The sequence below is a fragment of the Actinia tenebrosa genome, unplaced genomic scaffold (genome assembly GCF_029948245.1).
Source record: "Actinia tenebrosa isolate PJP-AT-01 unplaced genomic scaffold, QUT_ActTen_1.0 PGA_scaffold2__45_contigs__length_23673736, whole genome shotgun sequence".
Taxonomy (NCBI): domain Eukaryota; kingdom Metazoa; phylum Cnidaria; class Anthozoa; order Actiniaria; family Actiniidae; genus Actinia; species Actinia tenebrosa.
In genome coordinates, this window is record NW_028292579.1 from 20,650,277 (window position 1) to 20,670,816 (window position 20,540).

Genomic DNA, 20,540 nt, shown 5'->3' on the forward strand with positions numbered 1-20,540 from the left:
GAAAGGTTTGAAATACGATCTTGTACGTGTGGTCCTAGAAAACCACCCTGGTTCAGTCAAGCGAGAGCCATGCTCATCTTTTAGGCCCTCCTACCGAAACGACTTACTATTTTTTTCATCTTGTCATGGAGCAAAAAAGAGTGTCTTTATAGCATGATAGAAATACCCCCAGAAGGAGAAAAAGAGAATATTTCTGCTCTAGTTTCTGAACGAGTGAATTGCGCAACTGTGCGCACAGATCTTAACGTCTCTATCCTATGATAAAGATATTCCTTTTGCGCGTTTTTTTTTAGCGCCCAAGCAATTCCTAACGTTTTTATTTAGAACCAAGCATTGAGACACAAGAAGGACCTAATAACACGAGGATCGCTATGCAATTGAAATGCTATACGCATTACTCGATTCTTTCATAGTGTTATGACGTATACTTCCTCATCGTACGTCATTCTTCATTTATATTGTTAAAGAAAGAATGATTTCCACCAGCAACGAGCTGAAAATATTCATCATATGCGCATTTTTTTATTCTGCTCAAAGTTAAGCCAAGATATGAGCCATGCGCAAAAAAAGCTGTTCCCAAAATACTGCTCAACATTTCCGTATTCTCATATAAGAACTGAATTGAGCCATGCGCACGAAAATTGGTTCAGCGATTAAGCAATTCTAAGAGATTAAGTGGACTTAAATCACTTACATAACACTGCTTCATTTTTTCCGCAAACTCATAAGAGCCGAGTTGAGCAATCGAATATCACTTTACACAAGAAAGGTTATTTTAATCTCTAGTCCTAATTGACGAGGGCAAAAGTAAACGACTCAGAGACGGAAATTCAGATAACCTCTTTGAAATTCGTGTTTATTTGTGTGTTTGGAAATGATATTGTTTCGTCTGCGCGTATGGTACCTTATGCAACTCAATTGACCTGGAGTTGAGAAATCAGTAAGTTGAGAAATCAGTAAAAGTAATAAATTAGACACGGATTACAATGGATTATCTCCAAAGTCCTTCAAGTTTGTTTCGACTTCTTAATTAATCAAAACCTTTCTTATCCAAGGCGAGATATCATGGATCGATCAAAGTAATGGTCACACAAAGTTGTCTATAGACACCTTGCAGCACGTGAGTGCAGCTCAATTTGGAGAACATAACTAAAGGTTTTCAATTCTTTGGAGATTGAAAGTCTTTTGGAAACTGAACATCGAAAGTGTTTGAATACTCTGCTTAAGTTGATCTCGTCTTTGTTTCTGTACTTCCGATTCTCCTTCAGTTCCTTCCTTCCTTTTCCTCTTCTCTTTCTTTCTTTTATAACTTAATTCGGTTCTTTACGATAAGCTTTCGTTGAGATAATACCTATAACCGTTCCTCTATTTTTGACAATATTATGATATGCGACTCTCAAAGTCCACATCTATGCTTCAGGGCCCAGTTGTACGAAGCCTGGATAGCGCTATCCGGCGGATAAATCCTTATCCAGGATAGGCGGATCAATTCTTATCCAGTGGATAAGTCGATGCTTACCAGATCTATTCCTGACACACAAACCAACTCTACTCTTTCGCAATGTTCTCCTCAATCAGCTCGCCGCACGGATTATTTTTAAATAACAAAACTACTCTAAAAACTACATTAAAAGATAAATCCAAACACTCTAACTAAACACCATAAGTTATGCGGATTAGTTTACATTATAAAAATATTTGTGAATCTTACCAGTATATCCTTGTACAAACGGTACGGAAATGTACGCTGTCCTGAGGTCAAGATATGGCGTACCACGCCGGAAACATCGTACACGTAACGTCATGTTATATCATATTACTCCATTTAGTAACGGCTTTATACTCGTTGTCCAATGTTTTTGGCGTATACTCTAGATTTGACTTCACGGGCATCAACTAAACTGCATAGGTGATCCAGGTCAGGAAATAGCGCTTCAATACAAGAAAGAACTCATTCGGTGTTCACAAGAAAATGAATTTTAAACTTCTGTTGCTAGCATGTGGAGTTCTCTGTTTGAAGGTAAGAACTACCATCTGAATTTATAGCACACTAAATTATTGCCAGACTTAAAATTTTCTTGACTAAATAAAATAAAAAACTCATCTCAGTTCAATTATTTATTTTTGATAGAATAATATTGGATTTCTTGGTTTTCTATACATCTATCTCTCGGGTGTTTAGATTTAGTTTAATGAGACCATGTGCTCCAGGTTGTTGTACTGTGTTGAATGATTCAATCAACTTAGCGATTCTATCATTCCTTGTTTATTTCCCAGGTTTTATTCTTTTTTTCCTTGACAAATATCAGAAGTCAATCTAAAAACTTCATTATATTATATACATCGAATACTATCTACACTTGATTGTACCATCCCATCGCTAACAAAAAATATCGTTACTGTCTTGCATACATGGGCTCAATCAATCGCTCATTTTCGCCAAAAGTTTTGATTTGAAACGAGTTTTTTTTAATTTGATAATTGTTCAACAAAAGTTATCTTCACTTGCTCCTTCAAAAAAAGCGTTTCAAAGATCAAGACTTCTCTATTTGATCTTATATTAAAGTGTCCACAATCCTTCGTGATTATTTCATCCATTTTATCTTGGGGTACGCAACACTCTACTAACATCTCATTTAGAAGTTTTTGTAATCAATACCAGGTTAATAAACCGATCTTCGTGGGGGAAGACTATGAAAACTCGCTTGTTCGCCTGATAATTTTTTGTGTAGTCTTTAGTTTAATATTTTCTTACCTAATCTAATATTTTCTAATATTTTCTATTTTTTAATATTAGCATTGATTCAAATGCGTTATGTCTTTCCGTCATAAATTTGGATCTTTTCCGAATTTCGTTCACTATTAGTCGTATTGTCCGCTGCGATAACGGTATGGAATTCTGATGTGTTAAGACAAGAACACCTCCTGATGGTCGTAAGAAACTATTTGGTCGTATTACCGAGGTTTCTGTGTGGTCGATTCATTCTCTCTGGTCGAACTGCTGAGGTAGTCGGGATAAGTGTTTGTATTATGTGCTGTGGTCACACCGTTCTTTTTGATCGTATTATTCAGTTGGTTGTGATATGTAATTGCTTTGTACAGTGTTGTCGATCCATTCTTCCTGGTCGTATTACTGAGGTGGTATAGGGATAGAGGATGTGAAGGGTATTGGACTGTCCTGTCTTGTCCGACCGGTCTTATGTATCCTATTTCTTGGCCATCATAGACCAGTTTTCTCTAGCCACACTCACTCTTTAAAGACGAGAAAAATCTTGACAATAACAGTTTATGGCAGAACGCATACCATCCTGTTAAATAATGACGTTAAAACGAATAGAGCGGTTTTGATTTGAGTGGGAAACGTACTTTACTGACTTGCAGCACTACGTACACGGTACGACGTGCTGTACCTTTTCGATTAATTCTTCCATCACAGCGCGTAGGTAAAGCCACGGTAAGATACGGTACATCTTCAGTATGGCCACAAGAGTTTGCTGTATCGTTTTCCACTCATCGTAAACTTCTCTGTGTTTGACAGGCTGAATGTTTCGCGTGAGACGAACTATTATTTTTAAAAACATCAGAGACGCGTCAGGACTAGCCTCCTTTGCAGCCGTTCTTAGGGTCGTCACGCAACGTTTCCCTAGGGAAACGTTGCGTGACGACCCTAAGAACGGCTGCAAAGGAGGCTACGTCAGGATAGGACTCGCGTGAACAATATGGCAAACAACCAAATACTGACTATGAAAACGACAAGACATCGAAAGATTATTTATCGTAAGGAATTTCCCATGACTAGACATGTTTTGGAAAAACAGAACGACTCCGTAAAACCTCTCACGATAAAGTCAAATTCGATCTGTGAGTTAGTTGTTGTTGTAGGGTATTCTAGTCTTTCTGGACAACACGGAATAAGTCCAGATATTAGCTATTTTGCAAACATTCACAAGAGAAAAGCTCTATTAGTAAGACTAGCGACCACCATTTTCTGCATGTTTAGCGGCCACTACAGTATTACGATCTAATGGCCACCATGTTGGATGAATAATAACGGGAAGATATTCATAAAAATCTCTCGTCAAATTTGGCCAACATGGCGTCTATGAAGAAGACTAGCAGTTTATATATCTAGTTATGGGTCCAGGCTTATTAAGATTGTGGCGAGGTCTTTTGCATTATTGCCATGATGCTTTATGAGAGGTGAGGATTGTCTGTTTATAAAAAAACGGTATTAAACATTTGACCACCTCCCTGATTTTTCACGGTGGATTTTTACGTTGTCTAACTTTATCACATCGAATAGAGTTATGCATGAGTGTCTTTGTATTCTGCCTTTAGGAATACTTGGTAGGCACCCAGATGGATCTTGAGAAAACCGAACTATTCGAGAGAGAGAAAGAAAGAGTTAGGGATAGAAAAAGAGAGAGAGCACAGTTCGAGCCATATACATGCTGGATTTTCATGTTCTCTAGCCATATGTTTATGTAGTTAATAGTTATTATTACAGTCATGTGGTCGCACGAATTTCCTTTTCCGGTTAAGTAATGTCAGTGTTTTGATTTTAATACGATACCTCTTGAGTCTGATTCTGTCATCAGGACAGTGTGCAGGGTAAGCCGGAAATCTGGAAAAGACCTCACAAAAGGCAGCCAGAAGACTGAAACATTTACTATACAGGCCCTGTCGTATTGCTACGATTTCTTGCAGAATTTTATTTGGCTTTTGCCATCACTATTTATATTAAATTATTATATCTAGCGAGGAAGAGGATCCTAAAAAAGAAAAATGAGAGCTTAATATACAAATATTTTGAGCTAGAGGAAATGGTCAATTGGAAATAGTATGTTACTGCCGGCAAACTATGGAATTTCATGATCACTGTGTCAAGGATTTTGCCAATGAACACCATTTTCATTTCAACATTCTCGAAACTTGGAACGACCATAAAGAACTGATCTAGGAGTTCTTTAAACGCATTATAAGTTTCTATTTTCTTTTCAACTCCATTGTTACCTGTTTGACGGACAAGGTCTCCTTCACTATCATCACCCTAAACTGCCACAATAGCAGAGTGCATTCTATATATCCTTGAAATACTTTGTAAGAAATTGCACAAATGTGCACAAATTTGTAACTTCAGTAGACCTCAGTAGACCTCAGACCTACAAAACTTTGCACTAATTTGGTACAATTTTGTTGGTTAACGTATTCGGATATATGGTATGCACTCTATGGCATCTCTTTACTCTTCAAAAATCCTTCTACATCAGTTGACATTGTATACTTAACCTTAATGCCAAATTACGTTTTTTAAAATCCATGTACACTTGGTATGGTAAAATAAACAGGATTCCGTGCTTCTTTAATTATAGGATCTTTGTGGCGTTATGATTGTTGACCTTCTTACATGCGTCACTATGGATTACACAATACACAATATCGCATACTAATCCCTGTGTACATAACACTGAATCTGTAGCATTACTTGATGATAATTTAACCTTTATCTTGATATCATAAAAACACACGGATTCTAGAAGAACAATCAAAAAGGACGCGACAAAAAAAAAAAGGACCTCTTTTGGTGACCTTGCTGTTTCATATTTTTAAAGTCTTTGTTCGTACACGTAATTACTAAGTAAGTAGAAATTCGTCAAAAATTAAATGATCGATGTAAATGATCGATGGATTTGTGTCCTGCGATACGTTACTGATTTACCTGTATGGATTTTGGAATGAACTGGACTATTGCTGACATTTGGTCACTCTAAGCCTGTAGGCTAGTCTTGTTCCAGGTTCTCGTTATAGTGGACTTTATTCCAACACGCATTCATTACGTATGTAGTAATCTGTATTCACATGTACATGGGCCTTTTATTTTGTGATGTACCTGTATATATCTACAGTATTAGATGTGAAGTATATAGGCTAGACCGCCGACAGACAAGGTCATCGGTGTCTAAACCAGCCTTGACAGATCGTTCCTTTATTCATGAACATCACTTCCAACAATTTTTGTTAAATTTCTGTGCTTCTAGAATTTTCTACGGAGTCTCCAGTTTTTCTCCCACTGTGTCACAATCAGCAGTTCTTAATAGTGTTCTAACAATTTTCTTTGTAATCTATACAATATGAGTGGCCGTGTTGTATCAGATATACGACCACGAGCCGAAGGCGAGTGATTGTATATCTGATACAACACGGACACGAATATCGTATATTACTTGTGAAACGTCTAGGTGTATACATTCCGATGTTCTACTATAATTTTGAAGATAAAATTGAATTTGGCTAAGAAATTTGAAGTTAAAGTTTAAGCAAATCAGGACGATTTTGTATCAGATATACAACCTCCTCCACGGACAATAATTTCTATTGTGTTTTCCTCATTAATTATTCATGAGTTTTATAAATAATTTTATCTCTCATCTCCCCCACCCCACACACACACAAGAGAAGGAAAGAAAGAAATATTTAAAGAAGGATAGATGGATGGAAGGAAGAAAGGATGGATGGATGGATGGATGGATGGATGGATGGATGGATGGATGGATGGATGGATGGATGGATGGATGGATGGATGGATGGATGGATGGATGGTAGATGGATGGATGGATGGATGGATGGATGGATGGATGGATGGATGGATGCATGGATGGATGGATGCATGGATGCATGGATGCATGGATGCATGGATGCATGGATGCATGGATGCATGGATGCATGGATGCATGGATGCATGGATGCATGGATGCATGGATGCATGGATGCATGGATGCATGGATGCATGGATGCATGGATGCATGGATGCATGGATGGAAGGAAAGAAGGAATATAGAAGAAAACAAACAAAGGAGTCTCTAAGTTTTACAAAATGATTTTGATTCTGTTCGGTCCTTTCGAAGTAGACTTTCGATCATGCGCAGAACATTATACGTTCCCTCGGCCTCCCCCCTCAGTCTCTTGATACATCTTCTTATTATCTCTCCAATACAGAGCATAGCACAAGCAAGACAAGGTGTAAAAGTATCTCTTCTTCTTGTCAGCTTTACGAATCCTAGCAGCAAGGATTTCAAAAACCAGTGCTGTGATCCTTTGTGCATGCAGTGTAATTATTTCTTCGAGATTTGCTTGAGCGAAACTACACCAGACAACTGTGTCTTCTCAGCTAAAACCAGGACATGGGATAACACTATCGACATCGTGTTTAGGCAAGGAAAAGGACAGCTTGGAAACTCGCACGATAATCCTTTAGTAAAGGAACTGTTGTCTTGGAAGGTGATGCATTTTCTTTAAGAGAAATATTACCAGTTGCATAAGGGCTTTTTATTGAAGAAATAGAAAACGCGCGTGCTTTGTGTAGTTATAAAGCAAGAAAGAAGCGTTAGGAGAAGCAAAACGCGTAGCGGAGTGCTTCTTGACACTTCTTGAGTGTTCTGCAAATCAACACGTGCTTAATATCAAGCTCCACACAGCACATCAAGCAAGTTATTTTCTTTTTTATAAAACACAAATTATAACAATAACCGTTATTTAGGATACGAATGATGCAACTGAAAGTGCGTGTGCCCACGTAAAGCTTGCGCTCCCAATTAATGAGAAAGTTAAGCAGTTTTTTTCTGATTGGTTATTATGATACGTAGTCTCCCACACAGCCGCTTTCAGTGTCGTCACGCAACGCTTTCCTACTCAGGGGAGAAATCGTTGCGTGACGACACTGAAAGCGGCTGTGTGGGAGACTATATGATGCGTGGAAGCCCTGGAATATGTGATTACTACTGGGCATGTCATGCAAACTATAATATGTAGTCTAACACAATTGTTTTGCACTGGGCAAGCCGTTTGAAGTTATTTAAAATAAAAGATATCTCTGATAAATGCAATTCAAATAAGTTACGCGCGCTTTTAAAAAACAGAAAGTGGGTGTCTTACATTGAGTTTTACTTAATCTGATCATTATTTCATTTACAGGGGAGGCTTAAGGTTTCGATAAAAGTTAAGGATTATGACACATTAACTAGCGCTGACTTGGTAGACAAGTATTCTATTGATATTCCTGTCACTCCTACCGCTGGTGTTCTGCAAGAGTCATGGACAGAAAGAGCTGTAAAGGTAAAAAGAAACTCTAAATAAATATATTATCGAAGTAAAATGGGTAGATTTTTGCCAATGTCACTTTTCAATTTCAAAACTAAGGGAGATATTTAATATTCGTTAGGTTATTTCAAGATTTGAAGATTATTTTAGATTGTTTTGAAGATTTCAATCTCCTGAGAATTGCATCTCCATGGACTGCAAGGGGCCGCTCTATAGAGGCTTAAACTTTGTACCATCACATGATGGCAGCCATGACAGGAGGCACAACAATAGAGTATTTTCCTCCTCGCAAACTGAAATTTTTTGTCATGTAAATCGGATTAGGCCAGATTCAATTGTTTTTGCCTACTGCCATGGTTACCATAACGTGATGGTGCGAAGCCGCTATAGACTGCGTATGTATTTCGAGTCTGTATAATTTTAATCTTGTATCAACAGGGTATTCCAAGTTCAATGGTATTACGGTACAGCGTCCAGTGCAATAGGGATTATTATGGACCTCAATGCACGACATATTGCATTGCACGTGACGATAGCCGTGGTCATTACACATGTAACTTACAAACCGGAAGTAAAATGTGTCGATCTGGTTGGTACGGAAGCGATTGCCTCACATACTGTATGCCACGGGATGATGACGTCAACGGACATTACACATGTCATCCAACCACGGGAAGTAAGGTAATGTCTAAACTTTATATCAACGATTAAGGCGCGATTACACGGAGCAGTTTTCTCTGCAACATGTCATGCAACATCGTTGCGGCACATTTGCATGGAGCATTGCAGCGTGAAACTTACAGTGCAATCTGAAAAATTGTTGGGAGACAAGTTGCAGCAAATGTTGCGAAAAGTAAAATTCGTTTCTACTTTTGGCAACAATTGTCTCGGTTGCATCATGTAAAAACTCTTGCAACTTGTGTCGCAACGCTGTTGCAAGACAAGTTGCAGAGAAAGTTGCTCCGTGTAATTGCCCCTTTAGAGGTAAGTGTAGATGGGCTGTTGGTGTGTAAATTGGCCGGCTTCATATTGAATTTCGCTAGATAAGGGTCTACGACGTTAGATAGATTGTTACTTTACTAAGGAACTTTTTACACAGTATCCTTGATGAAGGTCACCTGCGCAGTAGTTAGATAACAGCTAGGAAGAAAGCCATATAATTATTTCAATAAAGTTGGTCACCAGTGATGTTACAAAAGTTAGACCGACAAGGATTATGGTACATCTTGCATGTTTGAACCGCTTGATAATAGTTTATGGACTTGCACATCTTTTACCGGTTACAGTCTCACCTCTTCTGAGCAACTTCAAGCTGCAACAAAGCTCTACTTGTTCGATATGAAAAGTTTCCCATGATCCTCAGTGAGCTCAGCTTTTTAGTTTTTTGGTGATTAACTTTATTGAATTAAGTATATCATAGACAGGAAAATAGAGGTAACTCAAAACTATTCTATTTTCCTCAAGATCTGTCGCACAAGATGGTATGGAAGAACCTGTAATACATTCTGCATGGCTAGAAATGACTCTGGGGCAGGCTACACCTGTGACAAAGATGGCAACAGAGTTTGCCTCAGCAACTGGTATCCTAGCAACCGATGTGACTTTTACTGTAAGCCAAGAAACGACTCGAAAGCAAGTTACGCATGCGACACGACGACAGGTAAAAAAACCTGCTTGACTAGTTGGGCCGGACTTGAGTGTGACTGCCGACCGAGAAACGACTCTACTGCTGGATTCTACTGCAATGCAACAACAGGGCGCAGAATTTGTCTAGACGGGTGGTTTGGCAGTCACTGCGACAAGTACTGCATACCAAGGAATGATTCTACTACTCATTATACCTGTAATCCCGAGACAGGGGCTAAAGAATGTTTGCCGTATTGGTTCGGAAAGAACTGTGATGTGTATTGCCCACCACAAAACGAATCCACAGCACAAACCAAATGTTCAGTTAATAACACACTGATATGCGCGCGCAACTGGTATGGCTCCAACTGTACAGTGTTCTGTGAGCCTCGAGATGATGACGAAGTTCACTACACATGTGATCAAGAGACGGGACAAAAGATCTGCCTTCAGGAGTGGTATGGGGAAAACTGTAGCAATCACTGCGTTCCTCGCGATAATGATTGGTTTGGTCATTTTGACTGTGGCTCTGATGGGAGCAAACGTTGTCATTCTTTTTGGCATGGCGCGTATTGTACAAAATACTGTAAGCCACAGAACAACTCAGAAGGGTACTACCGCTGCCGGAACTCAGACGGCGAGCGTATTTGTCTCGAGAACTGGTTTGGAGTAAAGTGTTTGACTTTCTGCAAAGAAAGGGATGACAGTACAGGACATTACAGATGTAATGATATTGATGGAAACATTGTATGTTTAGAAAACTGGTACGGAGATAATTGTACTGTGAATTGTGTACCAAGAAACGATTCTGAGGGACACTTTACTTGTGATATTAGAACAGGGCAGAAGATTTGTTTAAAAGGCTGGACAGGACGGCACTGTGAAGAAGGTGGGTGAAAAATATTATTACAATCATTGCGCAGTGTATTATCAATAGTATTACCATTGCGCACTGTATTATCAATAGTATTACCATTGCGCACTGTATTATAATAGTATTACCATTGTGCACTGTATTATCAATAGTATTACCATTGTACACTGTATTATCAATAGTATTACCATTGCACATTGTATTATCAATAGTATTACCATGGTGCACTGTATTATCAATAGTATTACCATTGCGCAGTGTATTATCAATAGTATTAACATTGCGCACTGTATTATCAATAGTATTACCATTGTGCAGTGTATTATCAATAGTATTACCATTGCGCAGTGTATTATCAATAGTATTACCATTGCGCAGTGTATTATCAATAGTATTACCATTGCGCAGTGTATTATCAATAGTATTACCATTGTGCAATGTATTATCAATAGTATTACCATTGTGCAATGTATTATCAATAGTATTACCATTGTGCAATGTATTATCAATAGTATTACCATTGCGCACTGTATTATCAATAGTATTACCATTGCGCAGCGTATTATCAATAGTATTACCATTGCGCAGTGTATTATCAATAGTATTACCCTTGTGCACTGTATTATCAATAGTATTACCATTGCGCCTTGCTCACTTATTAATCAACTTGAGTATAATTAAAAATATTTATTTTCGAAATTTAGCGATACCCACAATTCCAGGAACAACGCCAGAACCAATAACTTCACAAATACCACCAAAAAACAAAGAAAGCAAAGGAGACGACTCAGGTGTAGAGCTGAATAAACTATCATTAGCACTGATTCTTGGTGGATTTCTACTCTTGATTTGCATAACTGTTGGTGCGTCCATTGTCATATGCAGGTCAGTATTTTCCGCTCTATAAGACTAATTCGCTGTTTTCCAATTTCAGATCATTTCCTTGAGTATCATTTCTTTGTTTAACGGCTGCGCTTGAAAAGAGACATGACTATGGATGCAACTCAAACAAAGAGTTATATTCTCAAGACGGTGATACGTGATCTGAATTGGGGAAATTTCATGCCTAGATGGATTAGGTCCCTTTTAATATGACAATGCCGTTTATTTGGGAATTTTCTATGGGCCCTCCGGTATTTTTTCCTTCGCTAAACCAACATGCTATTGGTTTGGAAGTTCAATGTGTGCTCTGAGCTAGATCAACGCAGAGGTTGTTTCAGAGTTTGATGATGGCCCAGGAAGTGTTTATACAGGAAAAGAGATCAGCATTGCTGATTCTAAATAATTGTCTTTGTTTATTTTTTATAGCCGTAGACAAGTTAAGAGGCCGGCCAAACCTTTTCCGTATCTGAGATATCAGACCTCCGGACAAGATTCTCTTGAACGAAAGGAGGACACTCCTAACGAGAACGGAGGAGACTCGGAAACAGATATGGACCCAAAAGCAAAGCGACAGAGCAGAGTGCCTAACTTGTTGTCACAGTACGATGATGAGCAGTTTAGACAAAAAGATGTGTTTATTAATCTGCAAGAAATTTCTTGGTATGTCATTCTATATAAGCACAAAGATAGAGAGAGAGAGAGAGAGAGAGAGGCGTATCATACATACATACAGACAAACAGACATATATAAAGACAGACAGACACATATACAGACAGACAGACGGATCAGACAAAGCAAACATAAAAAGAGAAAAGAAAGTGAGACAAATAGATAGAAAGAACAAAAAAGACGAATGAAACTAAGACAATTTGACATTCTCTTTTCCACTGACTCTGCACTATTTTCATATTTTTCCCTTAATTAATCGTGCATATTCGTTGCCGATTGACAAATATATTTTTCATTTCTTTTCCAGGAACGACGATGGCTCGCGTAAAGTAGACGACAAACTAATCATGTACAACAACCCCTTGTTCACAGAGAGAACAAGCGTCACCCCAGATGTGCCCTCTCCTGACCCGCGGGTCGATCCTGTAACGGGATTGCGGGACAACAGTGACTGGGTGGCCATCTTCGAATCGTACGAGTCTTGATCACGAAAGCTGAGTCCAGGACCGAAAAAGCGCGAGCAGCGTGTTTAAAAAGCGACGCAAATCTTTAGGATTTGAATTTTTAAAATTGAAAATTGAATGTATTGTACAGAATTTTGCAATTGAAAATTTGTTTTTTAGCTTTAACAAATCTTAGGTGTATATGGTATTCATGGATCCGTTTACGTTACGCGCAACGTTTTCCCATTTCATTATTCATTTTTACACTAGATGAAAAAAATAAAGTATAAAACGGCATGTCTTATATTGGGAAACGTTGCGCATAAAGTAAAAGGGTCTTTTTCTGTAGAAAGAATTTCAAAAGAGACGAAGCTATAGCTGATATATCTCAAGATATACAGTAATAACTAGTTGAATAGACATAGAAAACGAGGTCTCGAGGTTGCTTGATGTAGAAAAATAATAGTAACAAGCAAATTTTCTATGACTGTGAAATCTCAAGCACGGCACACGGCACGGTCAAGGTACATGAAATCGACGTCGTTTGGTGAACCAATCAAAGTTCACGATATTACAGCGCGCGCATCCAATCAAGATATCGCATTTTGTGCCATTGATTTTTCACAGTCACTAAAGCTGCTCTTCAACTACTATACATGTGCGAAATTTATCACGTGACTGAGGACTAATGCGCATGCGCGAAATTAATCAAGTGGCTAAGGACGATGATGTCAATAGATGAGATTTTTTAGGACACGAAGAGAAGAATAATTTAAGAGAAGTACCACGCCGCAGTATAGCAAGGTATTTTCGTAATTATTTATTTGATTTTAAATATGATAAAGAGGATCTTACTGCGTATCTTGTTGTGTTGTGAATGCTGTAATAAAGTACCGTACGTTCCTCATTTATACGAAAACCACTCGATTGTATTTTATATGATTTTGAATTTGGTTTCACCAATGGATGTGTAAATGTTTTTTCTTTATGACCGAAATCAATAAAGCTACATCAATATTAAGTTAGCGGAGTCACTGAATATTTTATTCTATTATTACTGTTTATTTATTACTTGATCGTCGAACTATGACACAGTGAAAACGCGCGCGTGTGCTGTGTGCTCTTATAATGCACGCTTTTCCAACCAATCAAAAGCGCGAGATTTATAATGGTTTTTTTGTAATACTTAATCAATTATGCGCAGGCCTATTAACACCCTCAAATACATTTTCAAAGAACGCCTTCTACATGGGCCAAATCCACCAAAGCAGGTTGGCTTGAAGTATGAGCACAGATCTTCCTCTCCCCTCCCCCTTGAGGACGGTTTGTGCATGATCGCACAGACCTTTCCTCTTCCCTCTCGCTCACATTACTTCTTGTATTATTTAACAGCAATGATATGCTCACAGAGCATACTCTCCCCTCCCCCTGGGGACGGTTTGTACATGTGCTACTTGCTTGTGACTTACATTGCTTCATGTAATATTTTACAGCAATGATATGCTCACAGAGCCTACTCTCCCCTCCCCTTTGGGCACGGTTTGTACATGTGACACTTGTGACTCACACTACTTCCTGTATTATCTTACAGCAATGATATAAAATCATGTCAAGTTCTCAGCGGTCAGGTTACGTCACGCCAGTGATTTGGAAAACGTCCCAGTGTAAAGACGAACTGTTGCAGGCACGGCATATTGTCATTAATCTTGTCTTACATCGATCATAAAACCAACAAGAAATGACTCGACTCTTTCTTCTGTTCGGGATTTGTCTGTTCTGGATGTTCGTCGTAAGTATTCATATTAACACTCCTGTTTACTAAACGAAGTGTTCTCACTCAATCCAAACAGAAGTGATCATACAATATACTGATAATCGACACCTTTTATTACCAATAACAAAAAGTTAAAACTCACTTAATTAACAGACATCGTTTAACTATTGCTAGAACTCAAAAGTGATGGCCAATGAGTTTAGGCCATCGAAAAATCAAAGTTGCTTAGGACTTTAAAAAGGAAACATTTTGATTTATCAAACGACCTTGGAAGGTCTGGAAGACACAGATTCCTTAACTAACCTTTTCTCAGCTTAAACGGAAATCCAGGCGCAGGGTCTGGGAACGCAGCCAATGTCATCGAGTTACATGTACCAAGCAAAGAGACTTACGTTAACCTTAAATCTTCGACATAAAATTACACAGTGCTATGAACGCAACTGAAACGCAGCCAATTTCATTGAATTACTAAGCAACGAGGGTTTACTTTAACCTTAAATCTTTGGCATAAAATTGCACAGTATACTACTGTACGTAACTGACTATGACAGTCACAATGGCGCAGCCAATGCCATTGGATTACCAAGCATTGAAGGCTTACTTAAACCACAAATCTTCCACATAGGACGTATTATGGGACTTGTACTACGTACTTGCTTTTTAAAATAACAATCCTAACCCTACCCCCTACAGGGAGAAGTCGAAAGTGGTGGTCGGGTATCGGTGGCTTTCAAACGCTACCGCAATCCATCACATCGTAAATGGAACGGCAAATGCTGTGACGTGAAGCTGTGGGGTCGTTGTAGAAGATGTGATACTTACTTCAAGATTTGCTTGACGGAGGTACCCAACCCTCGTTCCCTTAGTAGATGTACCTTGGCAAACATCCGTACATCAAAGATGGGACATGATGATATTTACATGAAGTTTAGCACTCTCAGATCCTTTACTTCTTTTACAGTAAGTACATATAGATGTAGGTTCTTACGCATACTTTCTTAGGGTCTGTCACGCAACGTTTCCCTCGGCTCCACGAACATGTGTACGTACATGTATGCTGCGTGACAGACCCTATGTTTGCGTAGAATGCTAATATAGATGCTGTTTACAAGGCTTTGGTTGTAAAACATGTTTTCCCATTGTCTTGAAATAAACTGTGAGCTACCTTGTGGAAATGACAAATATGCAAAATCCGATTTGATTTGTCGCTGCACCAACAATCATAATGCTCAAGGGAATGTCAGGTTGACTACTTTATGTTCTTGCTGCTTACCTTCGATCGGCATTATCAGTCAAGCAATCTCGATCCAAAAAGTAGGGAAGTGGCTTTCAATATTTTATATATTTATATATATTTTACACCAATATTTTTTGGAATAGCTGTATCACTAACTTGTTTCTCTGTTTTAAATTGATATTTTGCACTTTTTTAGAGCTTCAATTTGCGAATGTTTTTGAAATAAAATAAATAGAATTTAGCAGTGGCATTTCCACAGAGTGGCTCTTCATTCACTGAAATTCCAATTAGGATTTAGAAGTGGATTTATGCGGAGGGAGGAAGACCAGAACCCGGAGAACCCTCGAAGCAAAGGAGAGAACCGACAAACAACTGTGCTTTTATTGACAAAGCTCATACGTACCTACGGCATTTCATTATTTTCTTTTCACGAACAGGGTAAAGTTGGCCTGTACGTAGAGGTTTGGGACTGGGACATGATCACTAACGACGATCTCGTAGATAGAATGTCCTTGACCCTGTACGTTAGAAGACCCGACCCTAACGGACAGTCATCCTCCGTATATCCCCGGACCCTACGAGGAAGGCGCGCCACCATGGGTGTTGAATTCAAGGTATACTGCTCACCGTTCTACTATGGTCCATCGTGCACGAAGTTCTGTAAACCGAGAAACGATCGCTATGGACAATATCATTGTGATTTGAATGGTAACATGGTATGTCATGCCCAGTGGTTTGGACCTAGGTGTAACAGAAGATGCACCGAACACGATGACCAACATCACGGACACTTTAAATGCGATGCATTGGGTAACAGGTCCTGTCGTCCTGGGTGGCATGGCAAACGATGCAATAGGTATTGCGTTTCTTACGATAACGATCAGAGAGGCCATTACGTATGTAATTCTCAAGGGGTAAAGATCTGTCGCACTGGGTGGCACGGCTCAGGATGCAAGAGGTACTGTTCGCCTAAGAATGATAACGTCTATGGTCATTACCACTGTGATACTGATGGCAATAAGGTGTGCATGCCAGGTTGGTTTGGACCTTCCTGCTTAAAGCACTGTAGGGCCAACAGACGTGTGCATTGTGATAAAGACGGCAACAAAGTCTGCAATACTGGTTGGTTTGGACCTTCCTGCTTGAAGCACTGCATATCTAGTAGACGTATGCATTGTGATAAAGATGGCAACAAAGTTTGCAATACTGGTTGGTTTGGACCTTCCTGCTTAAAGCACTGCACTGCCAACAGACGTATGCATTGTGATAAAGACGGCAACAAAGTCTGCAATACTGGTTGGTATGGGAAAAACTGTACTAGATACTGTATTCAACACGATGACCACTTAAATGGCCACTACAAGTGCAGTCTACCTGATGGTAAAAAGGTTTGTCTGCCAAACTGGGCTCCACCTAATTGCAAGGTAATTTAAATGAAACTTGTTTTGATAACAAAGGTGCTAATGAAGGCGTCCGGTGGCGGACTTAGGGGAGGGTTGAAGCGACCTTGACAACCCCTTTTTGTGAAGGATTCTTTTCTAAAGAACGTAGCTTTTGCTTTTCCATATGTTGTTATGTTTAGGCCATTTTCTCAATACTGCCTTGTCGCAATCCCACTTTAGAAGTTTGTGTATTTACCCATGGTTTCTCTCAAAAGATTAAACATTTTGTCACCTTCTTAGCTTTCCATAGTTTTTCTGCATTTTTGCACGCAATCTTTTTACAAGCACAGAATTAGTTACTAACGAAAAATATTTTGCTTTGTCCTGGGTCGGCCGCAATCTTAAACTTGCCTCGAGTTTTTGCTATTCATATTGTTTGATGTACAGCATTAGAGCTCGATCTTTAGCTTGTGCGTAACGTTTTGCCCATGCATTTGAGACCGCATGTCATTCCCTACAGTATCATTTCTTTGTTTAATGGTTGCGAATGAGAAGACACATGAATGTGAATGCAATGTAAACAAAGAATCGTATTCTCAAAAGAACGACATGTGGTCTGAAATGGAAAAAAATTCCGCTCAAGCTGAAGATTTATGTCTATTTCTGGAGTCTTTTTAACTTAACTTTTTTAACTTAAATTTTGCTTGATATCATAGAAGTGCAAGAAAGGATACTACCCACCCGAGTGCAAACGTCGTTGCGAACCCCGGAGCAGCAAACAGCACGGCCACTACACGTGCGACAAACTCGACCAGAAAACGTGCTTGATGTGGTGGCACAGAGATGAATGCAAGACCTACTGTGTACCCCATCATGACCCCATCAATGGCTACTACACATGCGATTCTTTAGGGCAAAGAAAATGCATGCTGGGATGGCATGGGGAATTGTGTACCAAGCCTTGTCTTTCAAAAGATTACAACATCAGTGGTTCATGTCAGGGACTTAAAAGAAGTTGTAACGAAGGGTTCTCTCTCCCAGACTGCATGCAATGTGAAGTAGGATTTTACGGAAGGAATTGTTCTCAGAGTTGTCTCTTGCCAGGGGAGGTCAACGTAGGCAAGGTAGTCTGTAATGATTCAGGAGAAAGGATGTGTAGGAAGTGGTGGTTTGGAGAAAAGTGTGACGTGTACTGCGTGCCACATGATGACGACACAAATGGGCACTACATCTGTGACAAAAATGGGAGAAAAAGATGTCTTACGGGATGGGTAATTCCTGGATGTAAAGTAAAAAGTACCAATTAAATCAAAAACAGCAACAGTGCAATAACTGATAGGATAGGGTCCTGAAGGAGTAAAATTAGATAGTAAAATTATATCGGGGATTTACTTATAATTTCATATTGGGAAAAAAAGGAAAAATGGAAATAGGAATAGATGTTTTTCTCAGCGTTGCGCACTCATCCGGATCCACTGGAGAAGCTCGATTGAAGCTCGGGCCACAATGTTAGAAAAAGATTTTTAAGACCAGGGTTTGGAGAGAATTTTTGAAACTATTCTGACACGACACTATACGTATTATTTCAGTGTTAATAGTTTTATCTGGGGATTAATGAATTTCTAATTTTACTTTTTAATGGCCTGAGAAAAGAAATCTCAAGAAATGAAATGTTCAAATCTTTATTGATATGTTCAAATAAAGGTTTTATGGTATTTTATTTCACATCTTACTGTATATTTACACACACACAAAAAAAATTTTTTTCCTTCTAGACAATGCAGGGATGTTTTTTGGGGAGTGACATTTGTTTGATAAAAACCCATCTCTCAATACCTATGATAATCATAGAAGGTGGTAGTCTCAGATTTCCATCTGTTAGGGTTTGCGCATGCATGAAACCTCAATGCCGGAAATCTGAGTCTGAGAAGACATGCAGAGGTGTGCTTTCGAATTCTTATTATCTTACTTTATATCACTATTTCTCAAAAACAGAGGTATTTTGCAGGGCACAAAACTTTTGTGTTTCCATTGCCAGTGGGAATAAAAAACCTTCAAATTTGGAAATATAGAACCCTGAAACAACCTCTGCATGGGCTGATCTAAGTCAGGACATGGCTAACTCACAGATCTAACCCTGAAACAACCTCTGGGCTCACAAATCCAATTGTAAACGATGTCTACACAATGTTACTTTTCTTTGCTTTTCTTCTTCATTTTCACAATTGATATTCTCTATTACATTTTGTCATTTGAATTGTTTTTGGCCTCTTCTACTTCTGGCTTCTTGTCATTTGAATTGTTCTTCGCCTCTTCTACTTCTGATAGTAGTTGAGCAACTCGTTGCTACGAAAAAGGAAAGAACTTATTACTATTGGCTCCAATAATGTGATGCACAGCGTTCATTTGAATTTAGAAACCATAAAACTCAACTTACAGCAACATCTAGTCGATTTTGCATTCGTTTTCTTCTACGTTGTGTCTCTGGGGCAGGTCTTCCATCTAAAACCATTAGATGAATAAGAGCATGTTAACTGGAAATGTTCGCTCTTGGTGCCTGAGCATGGTGCAATTTTTCCTGGACACAATAATGTGAACATGACAACTATCTAAGTAGCCACACCAATATCTAAGCATGAAATTTTAGGGAATACATGTAGTTTGGGAGAGGGGAAAACTTCCTTCTCTTTGTTCCCTCCCCATCTCTTTTCCCTTTAATACTGAGTGGGGTGGAAGGTCTACATATCAACAATAGAGGCTTTGCACCATCAGGTTATGGTAGCCATGACAGGAGTCACAACAATTGTCTCCTTCCCCTTGAATACTGAATTCCTTCTCATGTAAATCAGGTTAGACTGAATTCAATTGTTCCTGCCCCCGGTACTGGCTGCTATCACATGACAGTGCAAAGTCTCTATATCATAAAAGATCAAGATTAGATTAAGTACAGGAGAGCTAGGAAAATACCTGAATATGACCAGTCTGGTAGATCAGTCAATGGTCCATATCTCAAACCATCAGGAGCTTGGCCTTGCCTGTAAGTATATCAATGTAAACAACTTGTATCACGAAGAAGGTAAGCAATGGATCTCTTAACTTGCAGCAATTAATCCAGAGAGCAGCTCGATTTTAACGACAAAACAATGACTTTCAATTCTCATGATGAGAGTATTTTAAAAAAGTTATCTTTTTTATCCCCAAATTGACATTATTAGGAATATAATACCAGGTACAAAGACAAAGTATTCTATATTATCAATCTCTGACATATAATAATCTAAATGTGTAGTAATTTGAAAATGTCTTGCTCTTTCTACAAACCTTATTCGCCATTTTTGACCAGCTTGTAAACCCTGGTTTGTGTTCAACAAGCGAGTACAGCAACAAGCAGATCTTGATATCCTGAAAAATACTGTTATCATAGATAACATTAATGATCTGAATAGAGCAATGACACTCAAATGAATAAAGAAAATTTAACAACACAATTCGTACATCGAGAAGAAGAAACAGCCGCCATTTTGAATTATGTCGAATAACCGCTGTACTAAAGTA

The 20,540-nt window shown here is 38.8% G+C and overlaps 3 protein-coding genes across 3 annotated transcripts; 2 read left to right on the forward strand and 1 right to left on the reverse strand.

Annotated features, from left to right (window-relative positions):
• The first annotated feature begins 1,847 nt into the window (after positions 1-1,847).
• LOC116296440 (uncharacterized) lies at positions 1,848-13,613 on the forward strand. The gene is made up of 8 exons (XM_089033841.1): positions 1,848-2,020; positions 6,997-7,278; positions 7,972-8,112; positions 8,536-8,778; positions 9,562-10,612; positions 11,302-11,482; positions 11,906-12,139; positions 12,457-13,613. Exons 1-8 carry the CDS (start codon positions 1,973-1,975, stop codon positions 12,632-12,634), a joined length of 2,358 nt encoding a protein of 785 aa, XP_088889967.1. The 5' UTR covers positions 1,848-1,972; the 3' UTR covers positions 12,635-13,613.
• Positions 13,614-14,221: 608 nt separating this feature from the next.
• On the forward strand, positions 14,222-18,705 carry LOC148909555 (uncharacterized). Its single transcript, XM_089033843.1, has 4 exons — positions 14,222-14,381; positions 15,060-15,326; positions 16,041-17,027; positions 17,702-18,705. Exons 1-4 carry the CDS (start codon positions 14,331-14,333, stop codon positions 18,290-18,292), a joined length of 1,896 nt encoding a protein of 631 aa, XP_088889969.1. The 5' UTR covers positions 14,222-14,330; the 3' UTR covers positions 18,293-18,705.
• LOC116296418 (large ribosomal subunit protein mL52) lies at positions 18,652-20,520 on the reverse strand. The gene is made up of 5 exons (XM_031704434.2): positions 20,481-20,520; positions 20,307-20,397; positions 19,953-20,020; positions 19,423-19,487; positions 18,652-19,331 (listed from the first exon to the last, which is right to left on the reverse strand). Exons 1-5 carry the CDS (start codon positions 20,503-20,505, stop codon positions 19,224-19,226), a joined length of 357 nt encoding a protein of 118 aa, XP_031560294.2. The 5' UTR covers positions 20,506-20,520; the 3' UTR covers positions 18,652-19,223.
• Positions 20,521-20,540: the final 20 nt, after the last annotated feature.

Coding starts and splice junctions, on each gene's coding strand:
- LOC116296418 (XM_031704434.2), bottom strand. CDS start 20,505: ATGGCGGCTGTTTCTTCTTCTCGAT. Junction 19,488..19,952: donor ACCAGACTGGTCATATTCAG/GTATTTTCCTAG, acceptor TAATGGTTTTAG/ATGGAAGACCTGCCCCAGAG. Junction 19,332..19,422: donor AAAATCGACTAGATGTTGCT/GTAAGTTGAGTT, acceptor CCTTTTTCGTAG/CAACGAGTTGCTCAACTACT.
- LOC148909555 (XM_089033843.1), top strand. CDS start 14,331: ATGACTCGACTCTTTCTTCTGTTCGGGATTTGTCTGTTCTGGATGTTC. Junction 14,382..15,059: donor GTCTGTTCTGGATGTTCGTC/GTAAGTATTCAT, acceptor TACCCCCTACAG/GGAGAAGTCGAAAGTGGTGG. Junction 17,028..17,701: donor GGGCTCCACCTAATTGCAAG/GTAATTTAAATG, acceptor TTGATATCATAG/AAGTGCAAGAAAGGATACTA.
- LOC116296440 (XM_089033841.1), top strand. CDS start 1,973: ATGAATTTTAAACTTCTGTTGCTAGCATGTGGAGTTCTCTGTTTGAAG. Junction 2,021..6,996: donor GTGGAGTTCTCTGTTTGAAG/GTAAGAACTACC, acceptor TCTCCAATACAG/AGCATAGCACAAGCAAGACA. Junction 8,113..8,535: donor GGACAGAAAGAGCTGTAAAG/GTAAAAAGAAAC, acceptor TTGTATCAACAG/GGTATTCCAAGTTCAATGGT.